Source organism: Liolophura sinensis, chromosome 5 (assembly GCF_032854445.1).
Source record: "Liolophura sinensis isolate JHLJ2023 chromosome 5, CUHK_Ljap_v2, whole genome shotgun sequence".
NCBI classification, from domain to species: domain Eukaryota; kingdom Metazoa; phylum Mollusca; class Polyplacophora; order Chitonida; family Chitonidae; genus Liolophura; species Liolophura sinensis.
This window is the reverse complement of record NC_088299.1, coordinates 8,796,021-8,816,971: the sequence shown is the minus strand read 5'-3', so window position 1 is coordinate 8,816,971 and position 20,951 is coordinate 8,796,021. Positions and strand designations below refer to the sequence as shown.

Sequence of the window (20,951 nt, the reverse complement as noted above, 5' to 3'; positions counted from 1 at the left end):
GAACCAATCAAAATCTTTCACACTATGAGGAGTTCCGGCATTGCGTCATTTCAACATTTCAGTCCGTGTCTGTGTGCAGAAGAAAACAGTACTTCGTTCTGTTTAGGTTTTTTTATTTCCACAATTCTTAGCATTCCTTGTAGAGAGTGTCTTGACAGGTGCTGCTTCGGTCCCGTCTGCCGAAGAAAACAGTACATCGTTCTGTACAAGTTTCTTGCAGTTATTACAATTCTCAGAATAACAAGATCTTCTAGACACTGTATCAGCGTCAGAATGTAACCTTTCAGAACGAGATCGATGCTCAATAATGTACCAAGTGTTTCAATCCATCTAGCATCTTGGCCCTCAGGATTCTTTAAATTCATAAGCCATCTCAGTGAGCCATGGTCTGTACGACTTCTTAATTGTCTTCCCTACAAACAATGATGGAACTGTTTGACACTGAAAACAGCTGATAACAACTCTCGTCGAGTCACACAGTATTTACGCTCTGTCTTACTCAAAGCTTTGCTGTAATATGCTATGACTTTCTCAACTCCATCTTAAACCTGTCAAAAATGAATTCTCCTTCTGGTAAAGGATAGGACAAAATAGGGGCAGTAATCACACTCCTTTTTAATTTCAGAAAGACACTGGTACATTCTACACAAACTTAGAATCATTTTCTGTCAGTTTGTGTAAATGCCGGGCTGTATTTGCAAACCCTTTCTGTAATATGAACATAAGCCCAGAAAACTCCTGAGATGTTTAACTTTACTCGGAACTGGCCGACTCTGAACAGCCTCAAAAGGGCCAGAAGTTATTCCACGTTCACTAACTACATGTCCAACAAAAGATACTTGCTTTTTAAACAGTTCACATTTCATGTCGAAGAGAAGCGTGGCCCTTAGCTCTCCGGTCGGTGAAACAGAGATGCGGTTGGACAAGCTGTCATCATCGTCCATATCCATCAGTTGCCAACCCTCTTGGGCCAACAGCTTGGGGTATTTCAGATGTGAGTGGACCAACATTGGTTTTCATTTAACACTGTAGTCTGTTCCTGTCCTTCCAACGACTGATAATAGGACTATCCAGTAGACCGATGCTTCCCGTCAGCTTGTAAATGGTAACGGCCTTCTTAGAATGAGCTGTGTTTAAGTCATTGTTAACACCATAAGGTGAACGTTTTACGTACATCTATAGATATAAACAATTTCAACAGCTGCAGGCACAGTTTCAGTTGTTATCTTATTCTTTCATAATTCTTCCACCCTTTTTCTCCAAAAATTTTCCAAACCCATCCAATACATATAATGAATAACTGTCACAATCCCAGTCTCCCTTCTGTTCGAACAAATTTCCCTAGATCAGGTCAAACAAAAATCATCCAAGAAATACTCCACCATTCTTCACAACAGTATCACTTCCACCCCCTTATTTCTTCTCCTCTTCCTTCAGCCGCCTGTTCATCCACGTGTTGAGGCAGATCTCATCGGGTTTGGGGTTCTCCTCATTTTCTTGACGGGAATCACCCTTCGACCGTTAATGGTTCAGTGTCTTTGGTTAGAAAAGCGTGTGGGCTCATTTTCTTGTCGGAAATCACCAGAGGACTGTGATGGTTTTCGGACTTTTTTTCGACGGAGTTTGAAGACGTCTGGGAGGGATCTCTTCATCGCTTAAGACGGTTCTGTTAACAACAGTGAGCAGGACCGTTAGCTCTCTGGTCGGTGAGATAGAGGGGCCGTCCTCATTGTCCATATTCATCAATTACAAACCCTCCTCAGATATGTTCTTCTTAGCTTCAAGTTTCTCGTCAGTGCATGGGTCGACAGATTCGGGTATTTCCCATGTGACTGAATTAACATCAAGCATTTCCTGTTCGTTTTGTTCTGGGTGACCTCGCTTAGGTTTGTCTCCGACCCAGGGGGTGAAGCCCAAAACTGTACCCGACTAAAGTCTTCGACGCCCCTCTATTATCAAGCTATCCGTGGCTGCGTAGCTCTCCCGGGCTGATCACTTCACTTGTCGTTCATCTGGGATATCTGACTACCCGGGAGTCCTGGAGTCCGTATCACGAATCACATGTAGCGTTATGCGCACATAACTTCCATGGCGAGCAGCACTGTAGGTATTACAGCCATGGTAGTCATGTGAACTTAGCGCTACGTGCGCGTTGTGAAACGGGGCCCTGGTTTGCTAGGAATATGAGAATCTTAATCGATGGGATCCTCGTTCAAAAATTCTCTGGAGGACAGAATTCCATTTCCATAGACTCAGCTCTACGAACACAGATTACTGCAGAATCCATGCAAATGCCGTTATTATTGATTGGATACGTTTGGATAGAAGAATTCACTGAACGTGAGCTTACGTTCAACAAGTTCTTAATGCAGGTTTTCACGAGATATCCCTGAAAGCATGTAGGTATCATTTCCTATTTGGTTATTCTGGAATGCTGGGTACTAATGACAAGCAAATTATTTGTCACATAAAGTTTGATCATCCAACTCCGGACTCATCAGATGATATATCTAGTGGTGGACACATTTCTTGTGTACACAACACAGGACATTGGTACGGACAGTCAGGCTTGTCTAACGAAGGCTTTCCGTAAAACGATGGTGTAACTTGGCGTTTTAATTCTAAATAACGTTTTATCCAAAAAGGTAAGCTTAAAGTTTCAATTTTCTGATGTGGCCTTAGTCCCAAATATCGCAAAACCTTTCCCCTACACAAAGCTTTGAGACGCGGTGGTGTCTTGGCCTTTTTCGCTAACCATTGGCAGACTTCCGGTTTGTGGTATAAAGCCAGCGGCCACTGCTCCGTTCGAATCCACTCATCTTGTGAAAACATTGGTCGAACCTCAAGCATGAGCTTAGCGAGTCTGATCATGCCTTCCGACATAGCGTGAAAGAAATATGACGACTGCCCTACCGTCCTTTTCAACCCACATCCCAAGTGTACCATCGAAATGGCACACTTTTCGCTGTGAATGCGCATAGCGTGCTCTAACGGCGTCTCACCCCACCTGTACGTAGCGTCCAAATCGTAACCAAAGCTCGCCAAAGTTCTCACCATGGTTGGATTCTGGTGGTCAACAGCAATTGCCAGTGCTGTAATACCGTGGTTAGTTTCGGTGTGGACTTCGGCACCTTTCTCCAGTAAAAAGTGGCAAATATCGTAACGTCTGCTGGCAACAGCATAATGGAGCGCCGTGACGTCATCTGGCGTCTTGGCGTTGACATGGCAACCCGCATCGATAAGTGCCTCGCACATTTCTTTGTGATTCAGCTGAACAGCTCTAAACAAAAGAGAACGTCAATACTCTGTATAAAAATCTGTAAACTGTATAATTGTATAATAAGCATACAGTTCTGAATTATATTTAGGAAAATGGCCCAGTATAACGTTATCTTCTTATTAGAAGAGTGTTAGTGTAATATTATCTTGATACAAACAAAATTATCTTAATATTCCTATTTCTTCTAAAATTTGGGATACCTGGTCTGATCAGATTAATATTACCTCATAAGGGGAGTCTCCTTTGAAGCTGAGGAATTACTTCGTGAAAAGTTCACGTCTGCACCATACCGAATCAACAGAATCGCCATCTTAACGTTGTTTCTGACGACGGCGCAATGCAATGGCGAGCAACCTTTAACAGAAAATTTCACTATTAAAGTATTAGTGTCCTTATTTAGGTACTGCTCCTAATTATAAAGATTATAACCTGTTTAAACAGTATGTTACCGCTAGGGCTTCTCAGAAACTTAATAATGACTTTAAATCCATGAAAAACAACAGATTTACTTCCCTAGACGATATCCAGCCTGCCGGCCGGTTCTGCTCAACCAAATCAGCGAGTGACGTCATAGATGGCCAAACCAAGTCTTGGTGGTCTAAAAAAGCTGGGAATTCGTATCAAAACGGTGTCATTTTCGAGACGAATTTCAGCTACATCGAACCAAGTATACTGCCGTATTTATTTACTCTTCTTCCTCTCTGTCCGCTTCACAATATAAGTATCATTCTATTCCCCGAGGGATTCTAAATTCATCCCTATATGCGATGTACACGCCGGTACACGTTATGGTCGGCATTCTGAATACAGCCTATACCTATAAGAGCCTACATAGTAGTGTACAATATAAATACATGGAGGATGTGGACGTCGGTGTTAGTGTACAGAGATTTACTATCAGTCAGTTTTCAGTTCAGTCAATAGTATTTTATAGCCACTGTGTGTGGAGGCCAGGAAATTTAGTTGTATTCCTCTCCTAACATTCAGCTGTAAGCTGAGAAGGGCAGGCACGCCTGTTTCTAGTTTGTACAAAATCCTTCCACCTTGTCTATAAATCCATGCCTTCCAGAGGGCCAAGTCGGTTGGAAACTTAAAAAAAAACTAACTCCAGGGTTCTCCGACGACCTCTTTCAGCTTTTTTTTAATCACGAAATTAAATGGCGAAGCTCTGACAGCTCGTAAAGGTTGGACTTGTATGCCGTAATTCGGCAGAGACTACGAGTGTTGGAAAGTATGCAGAAAAAAAATTATCAAATGATTTTAAGTGCCATATTACTCAGATTAATGTACTCAATACTTTTACATTCAGTTTAACAGTCTATACAGGGGTAGCTAATTATGAATAAATAGTGAATCTGGACACTAATCGTCTAAAAGACACTCCCAGCATACAGAGTTATATTGGCATAACATCAGGCATCGATAGCATGCAAAGTGTGTAAGTTTTGTTTTGAAAATGAAATCCGTATCCAGAGGGTTCCCGCGCATTATCACAATACACACAAGCATTATCACAATACACACCAGCATTATCACAATACACACAAGTATTATCACAATACACACCAGTATTATCGAAACTCACAAACATTTTGACATGCTTAACTTTAACTCATCGTTACGTGTAATGTCATAAATGCACATCCGGTTGTGATAAAGAAGGCAAAAAGGTCACCGTGTATAGTTTAATTTAACGTTAATACGAGTACATAATCAAAGAAAAACACTAATATTTCATTGGTTCAAGGAGCAAATTAAGAGGGTAAACAACTAAATAAATATAATCCTGGTTAGAAATATCCAAACCTGAAAGTTCGTCCACATAGTTGACTTCACACTGCCGGTCCAACAAAGCTTTGGCTATTTGATCGGAATCCTGCTTTACAGCGAGCCTACAATTCAAGCAGTCTATATTCAGCATACATACACATCTAACAGTGAAACTTATAATAATAAGTGGGTTGTGCTTTGATACAAATTCTGTACACCAAATTATGTACATCGTAAGACAGCAATGTCTGTTTTTATGGTTCTTTAATGGCTTCGGTTGGTGGCTGGAAGGAGCCGTCTGGTGACGGGGTAGTGACCCCGTGCGAAGATCGCGGATCCATGTTCTCCGCGCATTCTGCGCTCTCCGCGGGGGAGGGAGGGGTCGGGCACGAAGGTCGCGATTGTGTTAAAATAACCATGTCAGTCACCATACTTATACAGGTATTAACACTTGAGGACGTATGCGTCCATAGGCCACATAACTCACGTCAAAGAAATCGATTTAAGCGCTGTACTCTTGTTGTGTAATACGTCACCGTTTTTGTACAATTGTTAACATAAAGCAAAGATGTATAGTTACGAAAGAATGATGTGGTTATAGCTTCAAAACGGCTTGTGTCAGCTAAATATGCTGAGCTAGCGAACTTATCTATCAGATGCAACTTTAGAAGTAACGTTGCAGAAACCAACGAAAATTAAGGTTCAAAAGACTAAAATGAATTTTGCCACAACTCTTGAAAATAATTTTCACTTGTCATGGCTACAGAGTTTGCATGTTTTTGTCGGAAAGTTGAACTCACCAAATTGGTCTGCTGCAGTTCGCATCTTCTGAGTCGACATCTACAAGAATCCTAGATTGAAACAACAGCATTTGAACAATAAAGGCGTCGTTATTTCTAACAGCCACATGTAAAACAGTTTGTCTTAAAGGGTCGCCAAAAATTCGAACATTCGGGTCGAGTTCTCCGAAGCTCAAAATATCCCTCAAACGCTGAACATCTCCAAACCGAACGGCATCAAAAAAAGACTCGTAGTTAGCTTTGCTGTTTTCGAGCCGTTTTCGGCGAGATGTCCTGGTCGCCATGTTTGATCAGAGCTGTACGGTGTGCTTTCTGTAAATGAAATAATCAAGGACATAAATGAGGTTTGTACTTAAGATTATGTAAGAAATGAATGACAGTACTTCATGGCTATATGTCGGCCTAAGTGACATATTTTTGAGTACACGGCGAAGATACCTGACGTGATACCCCACACAGTCACATTATGCTGACATGCACCGACCCAACCTGTCATATTTCTTTGCTCTAATCTCTCAGTGCTGAGCGCTAAGCGAGGCAGTATCAAATTACTACCATTCTGAAAGTCTTCCCTATGACCCAACCAGGAGGCATTTTAACCCCAATTAAATATTAATTAAATATATGACAGACATGACAGCGAATTAACAAACTGTATAAACATTCACATACACGTTAGAAAATGAAATTAGCACGCATTTAAATTACGACAAAGATCAAAGAATCGGTGTTACAAAGGTGCAAAATAAAACGGCAATCGAAAGACGTTTAAGAGTGTTTGTTGCACGCGAACGAAAATCCAAGTGCCACAACAAGGCAAATAAATACCTGTATTGAAAAAATTACAGTTACAATTCTTGATCGTATATACAATGTACAAACACGTTCAATGCTTTCTTCTCGCAGTCAGAGCGTATACGACAATATACCTAAGTACATATACCTAAGAAATGTTGCTCAAGTCAAGGTAGGCCTATGAACTCGATATCAAGCGTGCTCAGTTCTCGCATTGAGATGAACAGTAACACTGACATCAATGCTTCTATATACAATATGTGAATGTGACGATTGGACAGATGCCATTAAAACAGCGTATCCTTGAGCCTAACAAGGTTAAGCCTGCATTATCGCCACCTGCGCGCTGTAGACTAATGCTACACCAAATGTTACAAGCATATTTGTAGGCGTATCTATGTATACGTCGGTCACATATTTACATTGGATTAATACTAACACTCGAATGATTTTCTGGAATGTGCGGACTTACACGTACAGTGATTTCTTTTGATCACAATTTTGTCCCCGGTTTGAATGGCCCACCTGCTTATTGCATGAACGAATGGAATTCATTGAACGCCCCTACATGACACTGAGTATAAATGTATCTGCTATAGCAAACCTGTGGTCTACTTTGTATACAAGGACCCTCGACTAAGCAACTGTATTTTCTCCGGATTGATTGATCGATTATTACTGTTACTGGTATTGTATACGGGTTCTATTTTGTCAGTTGTATTTGGAGGCCTTAAAATGTGGAACTGTTAAATATATGTAGAGCTTGTGCAAAAATAATCTGTAACTATAGTTTTACCTGTAGGCCTGTAACTTAATAAAATCCTTTTAATTCATACTAAGTGTGCCATTTTCAATCATACCTTAAAATAAATCAAAGCTATTTAATGAATACGCTCAGCTCAGAACAAAGCATGGAAGGCAAATCGTCTACCACAACAAAAGAGAAAAAATCGTCATGTATAAATGTACCTACATATTGTTGCGCAGACCACGTGAGGACATGGAAGGGCGTGAGCACGAAGCCCATAGTTTGTTGATGTCAGTGCCATGGTAACATACCCTATTTCGGCCTCACCTTATAAAGAGGTAAATCATGGGAGATAACTGCTTTAAAGGCGGATATCTGTATCTATCAGTGTGAGATTTCTTTTTAGCGCTGTTATATGCGAATTATGTACAGTAATTGTCTTGAACATAAAACAACATATAGCCTATACATAAAACACAGACAACGACGTATATGATATGTCTCTTTTCTGCATAAATGCCTGAAGATTATGTCCAATCGTCTGAAAATGTATAAATATGTATAACGGTATTGATTATTTATAACCACAAGATGTTAAACAACGGATTAACATCATAGGTACAGTACCTGATTTCATTCTTAAACTGATTCACACCGGTGTACCGGTACCGTGATCAACACTGAGTGTATTTTTGAGTGAGTGAGTGAGTGCTTGGGGTTTAACGCCGTGTTCAACAACTTTTCAGTCATATGACGACGAAGGAATCCTAAGGGTGTATGTAATGTACTTCCTTGTTGCAGAACGGATTTCCACCGCCCTTGTATCTAGTGCTGCTTCACTGAGGCGACTTACTGAAGGCAAGTAAGGCACCCCGCCCGAGCCATTATACTGATACGGTTCAACCGGTCATCTCCTTCATGCTGAACGCCAAGTGAGGAAGTTACAACTCCCTCCTTAAAAGTCTTAGGTGTGACTGGACCCCAGATTGATCCTGGATCTACCGCTTCCGAAGCGGACGATCTACCAACTGTGGGTGTATTTATGTGTTTTATATATTAGCATCATTCATACAACAAATAAATAACAATTTAAGCTGATATCCGTCTCTGAGTCAATTCATTGGCGTATGTATTATCATGAACATGGTGGTGGCTAAAGTGATGCATTCGTATTTACAAGCTCTTTGATGGAAAACTGCTACATGTTACTGGCAAATAAGATGTCCGTATTCATTTTCAGCTGATAATCTCCCTTGTACCGAAGTCTTCTGCGGCAGGAGGTCAATTTCACGAAGGCGGCTGCTTCGAAACAAGTTCAGACAAAATGTTGCAGCGGGCGACGTGTGGTTAATTTTTGTCCTTCAAATGACCTGACAACGAAATAGATACCATGACATCAAATCTAAGACAGGATGTTGATTTCAGTGCCTTGTTTAGGAAACTCGGTAAGCTTCTGAGTCTTGCAGACGTCGTAAGACTTGTCCACTTTTCGCAAATATTCAACAACATCCAACACTGCCAGATTCACGACAACCATCAACCCGAATATTATACACTAGTTTGCACTAGTCAGAAAAGGGGTTTTGCTAAATTGATGTTGCTGTTTACATCACGTAGCAGAGGGAACGATGTCAGATCATTGAATCTTCCTTTAATAATAAACATCTCAGATGTCGTACATCCGAAATTTAGTGGGTTGAGAGTATTTGGATATGTCATCTTCATGGCTGATCATCGTCTAGTCAAAAACACAGCTATTCACCTGAGTGGTGAAGAACAGATTACAACTTCAAGGTAAAGTTCTAACCATTAGGCCACTGAAGCTGTCTTTACAACTTGCTTTGTACACAAGTCATAAGGGTGAAATGAGAGTTCATCACGTCATGTGGATGTTGTTGCGGTAGTGAGAGAAATTTTGCTACCTGTTCACTGGACGTCATGTAACACCAGGCAAACAAGATTCTGCATTACTGTAGTTCCGCCTCACCTGTTTTTCATTCCGAATACAATTGCCCCCAGCCTCATGTGACCCCTCCTACCTCCAAATGCGAAGAATCTACAGCAGTCTCTCTCAAGGAATTACCTGTCCAAAGCTGTTGTTAAAGCTGCACTTTGTGTTGGCACCTGAATCCTACTGTCCTGTCACACTGCGGCTCTGTTTATAAGCTTTTTCAAAAATGCATAAGCAATGGCTGAGAATGTGTGTGAGTTCACAGGGTAAAAGTGCCTGGGTATGGGAATGTGGGGCAGGTCCACAGGGTGAAAGTGTCTGCTATATGCCCCCCCCCCCCCCCCCCAATAACACACACACACACCCAGGCACCAGAATGTTGTAGTATAAGTGAAATAAAGTTTGTACAGCATTAAACACTGTTCTTCCAATATAAATAATAAATGTGTTCATCAGTGAAAAATTTGTGTTAATTAAGAGCATTGCATTTAACATCAGTCAAACAAGTAATTAAGACTACTGTTAGATGATGTGGAATGAAACATAATAAAGGCAATGCAATGTGAAAGCTATCTTATACCACAATTACATACTTCATGTATATGATTTATTATATTGTACCCTACAGGACATGACCTGGAAGAGATCCGAGTGAGGTCGCTGAACAACATCCTGTCCAAACTTGATCACAAGTTGATTTGTGAGGCGGACCTGGTTCATGAACGACATTTGCTGATTCGCCTGTTAGAATGGTTCAACTTCCAGCCATGCCCCATGCAGACACAAGTCCTAGAGCTTCTTCTGAAACTGGCTAAGGTAGGGCAAGTAATTGGATTTGCCAGTTGTTATTTAATCATATAATTAAAAGTTTCCCGCAGGCTATGCCTGCTTTCCTCCCACCTTTTTGCTGGCCGCCATCATGTGAATTAAACATTATTGAGTACAATGTAAAACACCTATCAAATGAATAAATTAATATAATTAAATGTTTAGTGAATGATAGCTGTTTTATGTTTCAGAAAAAGGTTCATTATATTGGTGTGGAAAAATGAACAAGAAGTTTTATCACTCAGGACCGAACAATTCTTTTTATAATATTCCACAGTTAACTAACTACAGCATAACACAACAAAAGAATTTTATATATGGTGATTGATATAATATGTGCTTTGATGCAGACAGAGACTTGTATAAACAGTAAAAATCGAGAAATAGATCTATATACATGTGTACATAGTACACATAGTACATACATTGTTTTATATCCTTGCCTTTTTTAGAAGTTTTCATTCAAAATATGCAGTTTACAAAAGATGTAGAAAATTAAGAAATCTCAGTAACTTTTTTTTTTTTTTTAGTCTTCATGTGCAAGTATATGTAGATATACAAATGAAGCGGAATTTTTTTTTGAATACAATCGTCAATGAGTATGATACATGCATAAATAAGCACAGTGAATCCACAGAATCCCGCTAACATACTCTCATTTGCAAACTACAGCACAGTGGAGCTGCAGAGATCCTGTTGAATGTTGGTGGTCTGGACTTCTTGACAAAACTCCGTCAGAACTGTGACGTTGGGGACCAGCCATTGGTCGACCAACTGATGGAGTGTCTACTCAGGTTACCCAACCAGAGTGTGAATGAAGATCATACTCCAGAATGTTGGTATAAGGGAAGTAACTCTCAAGGTACTGTGTCACCTTTGCTCTTTTTACAATGTAGCCCTATACTTTTTAGTTTATGTCCAATAACAGGAAAAACAGTGTTAGGGGTGGTGTCTTAAAAAGTAGTACATGTATCGAGCTCCAGTTTTGCATACATGAAGAGCACAATAACAAGAAGGGCATGTTCCTTTGTTGATGTCCTGAGTGTGTGTAACTAAAAAAATTCATGATTTTCAAACCGCGTTCTTTTTTCCTTTTTTTTGTGGTATAATCCATGTTTAGATAATTAAATGCTTCATTGCAGTATTCTGTAGTCGTTTTCTATCTATGTGTCTAACCCACTTTTAAACCCTTGGTAGCCTTGCTACCAAATTTAGCTTCATGTAACTAGTAATAAGTTTGGATACAGTTTACAAAATTGTTGTGTTTTTGAAGTGAGACCGCTTTAGGTTTGTCAGAGCTTTCCAAAAAGCTTCACTCACGGCAAATTTCTGACATTGTTTATCTTCAAACTTTATGGTTGAAATATCGCAGATGGTTTCAGGGGTTTCAGTAAGCCTTGATCATACATTTACCCAATGCATGTTTTTAACAGTACTTACCGACCATCACAGATATAATAGAAGAGCTGGATAGCCCCAAGGTCATGTTATGGCCATTTGGCAGGTTTGTAAAGACGAATCAACACGGTACAGAGTTAGGTTCACTGTACAAATCATTGTTATGATTTAAGTTTGTTTGGAAATCATTTAATTGTTTTTTTTCTTTTCAGATGTTCCTATAACCACAGAGCATGTGCAAGCCAGCCATGGACACATTAGCCAAAGAATACCATCCCATCAGGCAGCACGGCAAACACGAGTACAGTACCCTGAAGATCATGTTTCTCCAAGAGGGCTGTCACTCAACACTGAGTACATAGGAACTGAGTCTCAAGATGCTCCTATTGGCTACTTCACCCCTGCTGGGCAAAGGGAAACCCCGCATTCTCCAACAGATTCCATAACTGGTATGTGGCCACAGACCCCCATTAGTTTTCCATAAGCGACAATGTTAACGTTTAGCGCTGTAGCTCAGTCCCAAACATTCCGAGGCCAATAAGCTTTGGTGCATACCTGGCCCAGCCTGAGAGAAAGAAGCTGTAAAAATCTTGACATAGGTTGACCGTCAAAATCTGGACCTTTACATGCCGGCAGCTGGGAGGGGTGCTTAGCAACGCCAAGGGGACGTCACTCGCAGCCTCATCACCACCTGTCTCCTTGTGTCCTCTCGCCCAGAATTTCAAACTTTCACCATTAAAACTCATACCTGCCCAAAGCTTAGACAATTTCCATCATTTTGATACCAAGCATGCACTTGTACACCAAAAACGGCAGGCTGGCAGCAAAAAAAGACTTTACACCCTAAAATACACAGAACTACAATCGTCCCTACTGAAAAACGCAAGTTGTAATGGGGGTCTGTGTCCTATCACACCAGCCAACTTTTTTTAAAATCAATCATTTTTGCACCACATAATGCTTACTACCTCTAAACCTCACACATAAAGTTACAGCTTGATACATGCAAAAACTTTTCAGTAGGAGGAATTTAACTTGGGGTACCCCTATCTTGGAAATGTGTCTGTTTGTCCGTCCTCAAGCACCAAGTTCAAAGCTCTGTAGTGCACATACCGTTCAAAATATCTTAACCAGGTCAAATGTTTTGGAAAGCTGGTATGTATATCTGCAAGAAAAATGAAAAAATTCCAATGACAAAGTATTTTACATTTTCCATTGACAAACATTTAGAAAATTATGGATTTTCAAGTAGATTTTCTTGTTTACAGCAGTGTTAAGAAAATACTTAAAAGCCAAAAGTGTCAAAATATATATCAAAAGACAGGTAATTTATCTGACAATTCACTTAGCAAATATAGGACATACCTTTTAGCAACTTTATGCAAAATTTGACTTAAAGTGATACAGGTGGGTAGCAAAGCGGAGTTTCAAAATTCCAGAAAAGTACATTTTGATCACCATCAAAGTAAACATATGCATCCAAATTGATATAGAAATGCTCATAGGCAGAGTTTCCGTGGATAGGGCTAAAGAAAAGACTAGTATCCCTTTTACATAGTGATTCACATGATAAAACCCTTTAAAAGATCACCCACTCCCCCCCCCCCACACACACACACACTACCCCCCTTTCCCGTCTCCCCCATGGCTGCCATTGGTTGGCTGGCTTACCTCAACTCACAGTGCAAAAGAATCCCACCACCTGTGTTGTTGCCTCAGACTAAATTAGTACTTTCCACATAACAAACACCAAAGTGTGACACTGGCATCTACAAGAGATAAGTAGAGGGGAGAAATATGAATTTGCCACTTACAAAAATAAAGCCACACAGTACATGCACATTGGTCATTCAGACAGTCAGCAAGGCAACCCTCCCAAGACATGTTGAAGGGACCCAAGAAGAGGGGAAAAGCTATACTTTTAACCTGTAACAACACAGAAATCCTCAAATAATCAGTGAGAAATTACATCCGTAATCAGGTTCCACACTGGGTGTTCCTGGGTGGGCATGAGGAATGGACATTCAAACTGTCCGTACATATATGAGAAACCTGTGACGTTTCCCCGGTTGGGGGGGTGGGGGGGCCGGAGGGGTATGTGTCATGGTGTAGTACCGGACCAATGACGGGGATTCTAGGTCGGCCAAGGGAGTGGAAGACTGCATCCGAATGGTCAGGCCTTTGAGGAAGCTGAACGGCTAGCAGACCCCACTCACCTAGGTAGATCCCAGTTCAATATATGCATAAACCAGGCAAAGTTCACTGACGCCATGTTTGGGAGACAAGATCTAAAGAGGGAAACCAAGACAAAAGCTCAATAGGTATTAAACTAGGATGTGAAAGACATATGTAGCTGTCTAATTTCTAACTTGTGTGTGAGGACATTGGAAACATAAAAAAAATCACAGCTGCCCAGGGAGGTGGATGCCACACTGGGCCACATACTAAAACAAAAACTCCTTTGAGATGTCGCAGTAACAGCGTACTATGTTCTGGTGGAAAAACAGACACCTGGTGGGGCAGAGACTCATTTTCACAAGGGCAATATTCCAACAGATCACACTCACATGTATGCTAGAAACTTGAAATTGATCATTTTTGTTCCAACGCCACACATACTGTGTGAGTGCACATGTAACTTGTCAGAGGAATGAATATGCACATACAATGAAAACTACATGCCTACAGTGGTTTATTTTTAAGTTTAAAGAGGAAAATTTACCTTGTCCACTTCAAGTCTATGCCCAAAACAGCAGACAGTGTTTCAGCAGAGATGCCTGTTTTTAATGTTTTGTGACCTGCAGGATGATTTGAAGCACATTTACCTAGTGTGTGGTGGCACACATGGGAGGAACCTGACTTGGTTTGTAAATTAAATGCACACTGGCCCTCTCTACTACTCTAGCCAAGTAAATTAATCTGCTGATGTGTTTTTATCCACCTGTGTGAGGCTGGGCCCTTATATGTGATGCAAGGCCTTATTGACCATCCTTAATCACACCACCCTATCTATCAGCCACATACTCCAATTTCACTCGCAGCACTCAAATTTTGCATTATTTATCAAATGTCAGCCCCAAAAGAGACATTTTAAAAACCAGGAACAATGAAACATTGTCTGTATTTGTTCCAGTCTGTTTATACTCCTGTACTACCCTTGACCACAGAGCGTTTTAGCCGATTTTTAGACAAAATGGATATGTGGGGAAAATATAGAATTAAAAAGCTTTAAAACTGCTCAATCAAGTTCCATGTCAATGCAAACCACATCGCAGATGTACCCACCAAATATTATCAGGCTGTTGCCAAATCTGAGCACACAGTGACATATTACATGTTTTGGCACAAGTGGACAGATCAGGCCACAGACCCCCATTAGTTTTCCATAAGCGACAATGTTAACGTTTAGCGCTGTAGCTCAGTCCCAAACATTCCGAGGCCAATAAGCTTTGGTGCATACCTGGCCCAGCCTGAGAGAAAGAAGCTGTAAAAATCTTGACATAGGTTGACCGTCAAAATCTGGACCTTTACATGCCGGCAGCTGGGAGGGGTGCTTAGCAACGCCAAGGGGACGTCACTCGCAGCCTCATCACCACCTGTCTCCTTGTGTCCTCTCGCCCAGAATTTCAAACTTTCACCATTAAAACTCATACCTGCCCAAAGCTTAGACAATTTCCATCATTTTGATACCAAGCATGCACTTGTACACCAAAAACGGCAGGCTGGCAGCAAAAAAAGACTTTACACCCTAAAATACACAGAACTACAATCGTCCCTACTGAAAAACGCAAGTTGTAATGGGGGTCTGTGTCCATGTAAGGACATATTTGTGAATTACTTCCTTTGAAATGCAGATTTTTAAGCTTTGTGCTCATATGAAGAAATGAAGAAGTAAAATTCATTTTTTCAGCATAAATGTTTCAGCAGTCAGGAGGCATATATCTGTACATGCCCCTTTGGCATAGAACTGAAATAATGACAGGCCATTAGTTTTGTTATTCTGCTTATCCTCTCAAATTTGTTAAAATAAATTTTGTAATAAGCTGTCATTTTAATAATTTGTTTTTTTTTTTTTTGCTCTTTGAACATTTTTACATTTGTATGAAGATTGTTTGTCTTCCATTGGTATGGTATGTTTGCGTGTACATCACACATGATAACTTTGTTTAATAGCAACTTACCAAACTCACAGCTCGTGTTTCCTCCACCCTGAAGACTCACTGCCATCGTCTAGGTGAAAAGGTCTTCATTGTGACTTCAAACAGCGATTGGATAAAATCAAATTCAAATAAATTTGTTTGTTAAACTATTGTTTTTCCAGCACTTCCACTGTGTTTTAAGGTGACCACATTCCCTTGGCTTCCCCTGACATCTACAGATAGACACGTCTTGTCGTCCACCAACTCGTAAGTCATCTCTAAGTCAGCTGTTTGAAAGCTGTCTAAAACACATGTGGTGTCATTCAAGTCTTGTACCACCCACTGCAGGTGATTGTGACATGTCATGATGGCAAAAGTACAAAAAGAGAATGATGCTACAGTTTTTTTGCATCATTCTCTGTAGTACAGGGGACATTGGTGCGTACAGTCATACAAAGCGCTGATATCAACCTTTTATTGTATAGATGAATGCGTCCTTATGCATTTTGGTACAAGATTTTGGAGGGGACTCAACATGAGAAGAAGTATCACAGTAAAAGTCAATGCAATCTAAACGTACTGAATCGCCAATTATTCTGCAAAGTGTATCCCATGATTGCTTGTGACTGATTGTGATTCTGTGTAAATGGTCACAGCAGTGGGGTAGGGTCAGTGTGTTCGCGGTGTTATGCGTGCATGTGACAAAGCGAATAAACATGCTCATACTTCACTGAGCGATGAGTAGCAATAGTACACATGTACTAGAGGAATGCATGTTTCACGTATGGTCTGCAAGAGCAAGTCATACCATAGACGGTGCAGCGGTAACAAATAGGCCTGCATTGACAAGCCTTTAGGTCCTTCATAACATGATCAAACAACAAATTTGTTAGGCTACAGTAAATAAATACCTGTATGCTCTTTAGAAGCTAATTTACAAACGTAAATACAACACTTCGTTGCTCTGACTTACGAGGATTAGGGTCAGCTTCACAGGTTTGTTCTTGTTGGAGTAAGAAAATTCATTTTCACACAGTTTGGTTTCATCAGAACTTGTGATCACACCTTACCATTGTAGGCGCTGATGATCTAACAATAGCATTCATTGCATGAAATTTGGGAGGGGGGGGGGATGGATGAAGGGTCATGATCGACCTAGCTGTAATCACATCATGATTAATCCTATAATCTTTCCCACAGCTCTGGTTATAGTCTTTGAAATTTCAACATAGTTTAGGAGACCCGTCAATCACAGCACTGGCCTGATCTGACCAGATGGTTCGTCAGTTGTTTTTAATTCTTTTTTTTTTTTTTGTAAATGGATTACATGTGTAGTGTTAAACTCAGAAATATGTTAGTCATGGATTTACTGAAATTATTAAGTAGCAAAGTTAAAAGCAGTCTCAAGAAAATCTACATGCATTTCACCGGCCAAGTGGCTGTATTTAAATTTGTATATATCTGTCTGCTAGTCTAGATTTGGCAGGAGATTTGACAATCATGACCACTATTCCAAGGGGCGGGTTAGTGAAAATAAATTCATCTAATTGGTCAGTGTTGAAATCAGTGAGCTGTCACTCAGTGGCACATTGGCCAATCATCCCATATGCCTTGCTGCCTCCAACTCAGACTGTGCAAAAGTAACCAACTGGAGAGATTTTAGTTCATTTACCACAAGTTATTTCACGGGTCAGGAAAAAAATTGTCCATTCTCTCCCATCACCTCCACCTGCAACTCAGATTGGCTAAGCTTTACAGCTAGAAATTTTTGACTAAACTCCAAGTGAAAGATGGTAGTTAACATTTGGTGTAGATTTCTGTAAATGACTCCTCCTTGTGCAGGCATTAGTATACTATAATTCCAAATCACTCCAAAGAGAGAACACAGTAAGAATCTATATGTGCATCTAAGGAATTCTTTCCAGGGTTGGATTCTGTCTTGTGTAGAGGAAGTGTTGAAGAAATGCTCTGCAGGCAATGGCTGGAGTTACTGTTGTCTGACAGAAACAAGCAAATGAAAAATAGGGAAGAGTGGGGAAACTCCTGATTGCATTAAACATATAATTTTTTGTTTTTCTTTTTTTTTTTTTTTTTTTTTTTTTCTTTTTGGAACATATCCAGAAACACTATAGTATGATATGTTATTTTTGTACAGGACAGTGTACTGACGAAATAACATTTTTGACCAAAATACAACAACTGTGTTTGCAGGGTTTTATGTTTTATCACATCATCCTTTTTGTCAGAGGATGTCAGAGTAGGCAACATAGTGTTCAGTATATTTACCTGTGATTTCCCCCTTTGTCTTCTTCTGATTTGGTGTTAAGCCATGATCATTTATTCATTCAACACCCCCTTGTCCTCTCCAGTTCCCTCCAGAGCCGAGATGGCGCTCTACTGACAAGTGCCTGTGAGTTCCTCAGTGATGTTGTGTTCCAGGACTTCCCTGCAGAGGCGTTCCTGCAGAGACCAGCAATAGTCAAGGTAGGCTGCACACAAGCTAATGTTCATGGAATACCCTCTGTGAGCGAGTGAACGCTTTGGGTTTAATGTCCTAAACAATTTTTCAGTCATATGACGATGAAGGAGTCCTTAGAATGCATGTAATGTGCCTCCTTGTTACAGGACGGATTTCCACCGCTCTTTTATCTAGTGCTGCTTCACTGAGATGCCTTAAGGAAAGCAAGTAAGCCACCCCAGCCGAGCCATTATACTGATACAGGTCAACCAGTCATTGCACTATCGCCTTCATGCTGAACGCCAAGCGAGGAAGCTACAGCTTCCTCTTTTAAGGTCTTAGGGGTGACTTGACCCAGAATTGATCCTGGATCTACCGCTCCCGAAGCGGACGCTTTACCAACTGTGCCATCGGGGCTGATCCTTCATCTGTGAAGCTCCCTGAGTTTCCTCCCTTGTAGTAATGGTGGCATAGAAACCATTTATGCTTCCAATAATCTTATTTCTTTGAATGAGGTTTCTGCCAGCATGCAAGCTTACGTTAGATCTGGATTTAAACATACATTTTTATTAGTCAGATCCGTTATATTGAAAATCAAAGTCCATTGCCTTTAACCCCCCAAGGAAACAAGTTTTAATTTTTTGTGATTTTTCATTAAGAAACCACAAGGCAATATAGATGGAAGAAAACAATATTGAAAATCAAAAAATGCTTAGTATGGTGTAAAGCACCAGTCAAATAAATAAATAAAAAATGTTTATTCATTATGATCTTGTGCTACAGCATAGGTGGATAGCATGTTAATAACCCGATACATGAGGGGCCAAGTTCTTTAGTAATTAACCATTGCAGCAATGGGTCATTCTTGCTTTTTAGTTTGTTTCTGTTTTGTGATTTTCTTTGATAAAAATTGAATTGAATTGAAATCGTTCTGTTGCAGAGTTTACTGTCTCTGTTGAGTGCTGCACCTGCTGAGTTTGAAAATCTTCCTTCTCAAAGCACACAGACATTGATTGACCTAACTCAGAGCCTGAGAAGTCGAATTCTTTTCTATCAGGACCCTGCATTATACACCCCAAAACAAGGTAAATGTGTTTGACGCCCGGTTTCTGCATTTAAACTCCAAAAGGAAGATATGTATTTAACTTCCACATTCTCTCACATTGAGGGGCCTCCGTGGCTCAGTTGGTTAGCGCACTAGCGCAGCGTAATGACCCAGGAATCTCTCACCTATGCGGTCGCTGTGAGTTCAAGTCCAGCTCATGCTGGCTTCCTCTCCAGTCGTACGTGGGAAGGTCTGACAGCAACCTGCAGATGGTCGTGGGTTTCCCCCGGGCTCTGCCCGGTTTCCACCTACCATAATGCTGGCTGCCTTTGTATAAGTGAAATATTCTTGAGTACGGCGTAAAACACCAATCAAATAAATAAATAAATCTCTCACGATGTACCTCTCACAATCGAGATGTGTGTGTTTGAATGCTAGATTCTACGTTCTACCCTGCAGTCAGTTGTGGGCCATGTGTAAATATACATATGTAATAAACAGTACCGTTCAAACATCAAGTGTCACACAGCACACCAGCTGGTACATTTACCTCCCTGAATAATACATCGTCCTTCTGCACATTGCTACATGTATGTCAGGCAATAATAAAATATCTAGGTCAACTGCTCAGCTTGCCGTTGTTCGGTCTAAAATTCCTGAGCTTTGCAGAGAGAGAGAAAGAGAAGAACAACATGAAATTTGACATTTTTTCTACTTTTTCTTCATTTTAAGGGGTAAAAAAGGCGCCAACTTGAACCATACCTCATCTATTCCTGAAAGTTCAAAAAAAGTATTAGAATACACCATGTTTATTACAGTTTAATAAATTTTAATTTAATGTTTATTACCAGTTTATTACAAGAAGAAAGGCAAGCGAGCTAGAGTAAAAGTCAGAATGACTGAAAAATTAGTCATTCTGACTTTTACTCTTTAGCTTGTTTGCCTGTCTTCTTGTAGTAAATTCTGGTGGATACATATATATCTAGTTTTGTTTGTAGATTTCAGTTCTCCTGCTGGGTCATCATTTACTTCTCAAAACAGCTCTAGCCAATCAGTGCACTCCTTAGAACCCAGGCCTCCTGCTATTGGTCACAGTGGAAGACGTCACCGTGGTGATGGAAGAGATCAGGACAGCTCAACCAATGGCTCAATGTCAAGGTCATCTTTCAATTTCTTTGTCATTCTTGCTTCATTTACATTTTCATCTAAATTAGTAAACAAAAAAAACAAAAAAAAAAAAAAAAAGAGAAAAACGAAAAACAGCTTTGGTCTGTTGAACAAAGTTCTATAAAATTGTTTTGAGGATTTTTTAAATCGACATGTTTGGGTTTGAAGCTACTCTACATCCGTGAAGCAGATTCTTCTGATCTGAGAATAGGATATGTCGTATTTATTTATTTATTCATTCATTTAACTGTAATTTAATGTTGTACTGTTGTAATGTTGTAATGTTGTAATTTTTCACCTGTTGGATTTCAAGAGAAGTACTGTTGAAAAAATGTAGTAAAGTTGAATACATCTGATGTGTTTGTCTCCTGCAGATAATGTAACAGATGAGACAAATTGTACAAATTATTTCTTTGTTTTAATGTTTTGTTCATGTTATGGAGCCCTTAAAATTTTTTTTTTTTTTGACTTACGTGCTTTGGTTTGGAGTTAGTCTTTTCCCTAAATAGATGCTGCACACCTGAGAATACATGTAGGAAATGCACAAGTGTAACATGTATTTATTTATTTAA

The 20,951-nt window shown here is 40.1% G+C and overlaps 2 protein-coding genes and 1 long non-coding RNA gene across 3 annotated transcripts in view; 1 reads left to right on the top strand and 2 right to left on the bottom strand.

The window, feature by feature from the left end:
• Window positions 1-2,478: 2,478 nt before the first annotated feature.
• On the bottom strand, window positions 2,479-5,135 carry LOC135465425 (putative ankyrin repeat protein RF_0381). The gene is made up of 3 exons (XM_064742665.1): window positions 5,087-5,135; window positions 3,505-3,634; window positions 2,479-3,280 (listed from the first exon to the last, which is right to left on the bottom strand). Exons 2-3 carry the CDS (start codon window positions 3,588-3,590, stop codon window positions 2,479-2,481), a joined length of 888 nt encoding a protein of 295 aa, XP_064598735.1. The 5' UTR covers window positions 3,591-3,634; window positions 5,087-5,135.
• A 3,568-nt stretch (window positions 5,136-8,703) lies between these two features.
• Window positions 8,704-20,951, top strand: part of LOC135465424 (rotatin-like) — a 58,617-nt gene continuing 46,369 nt past the window's right edge. The window contains exons 1-8 of the mRNA XM_064742664.1: window positions 8,704-8,838; window positions 9,973-10,160; window positions 10,845-11,034; window positions 11,783-12,019; window positions 15,892-15,976; window positions 18,079-18,193; window positions 19,108-19,252; window positions 20,211-20,370. Of these exons, the coding sequence (XP_064598734.1) occupies window positions 8,784-8,838; window positions 9,973-10,160; window positions 10,845-11,034; window positions 11,783-12,019; window positions 15,892-15,976; window positions 18,079-18,193; window positions 19,108-19,252; window positions 20,211-20,370 (1,175 nt within the window). The 5' untranslated portion in view covers window positions 8,704-8,783. The remainder of the gene's footprint in view (window positions 8,839-9,972; window positions 10,161-10,844; window positions 11,035-11,782; window positions 12,020-15,891; window positions 15,977-18,078; window positions 18,194-19,107; window positions 19,253-20,210; window positions 20,371-20,951) is intronic.
• On the bottom strand, window positions 12,614-15,102 carry LOC135465718 (uncharacterized). The gene is made up of 3 exons (XR_010444056.1): window positions 15,031-15,102; window positions 13,242-13,339; window positions 12,614-12,735 (listed from the first exon to the last, which is right to left on the bottom strand). It is a non-coding gene; the product is annotated as an uncharacterized LOC135465718 (long non-coding RNA).

Excerpts from the sequence above, each read along its gene's own strand:
- LOC135465425 (XM_064742665.1), bottom strand. The coding sequence starts at position 3,590 with ATGGCGATTCTGTTGATTCGGTATGGTGCAGACGTGAACTTTTCACGA. Across the intron at positions 3,281-3,504 it reads AAGGAGACTCCCCTTATGAG|AGCTGTTCAGCTGAATCACA; the intron begins GTAATATTAATC and ends TCTTTTGTTTAG.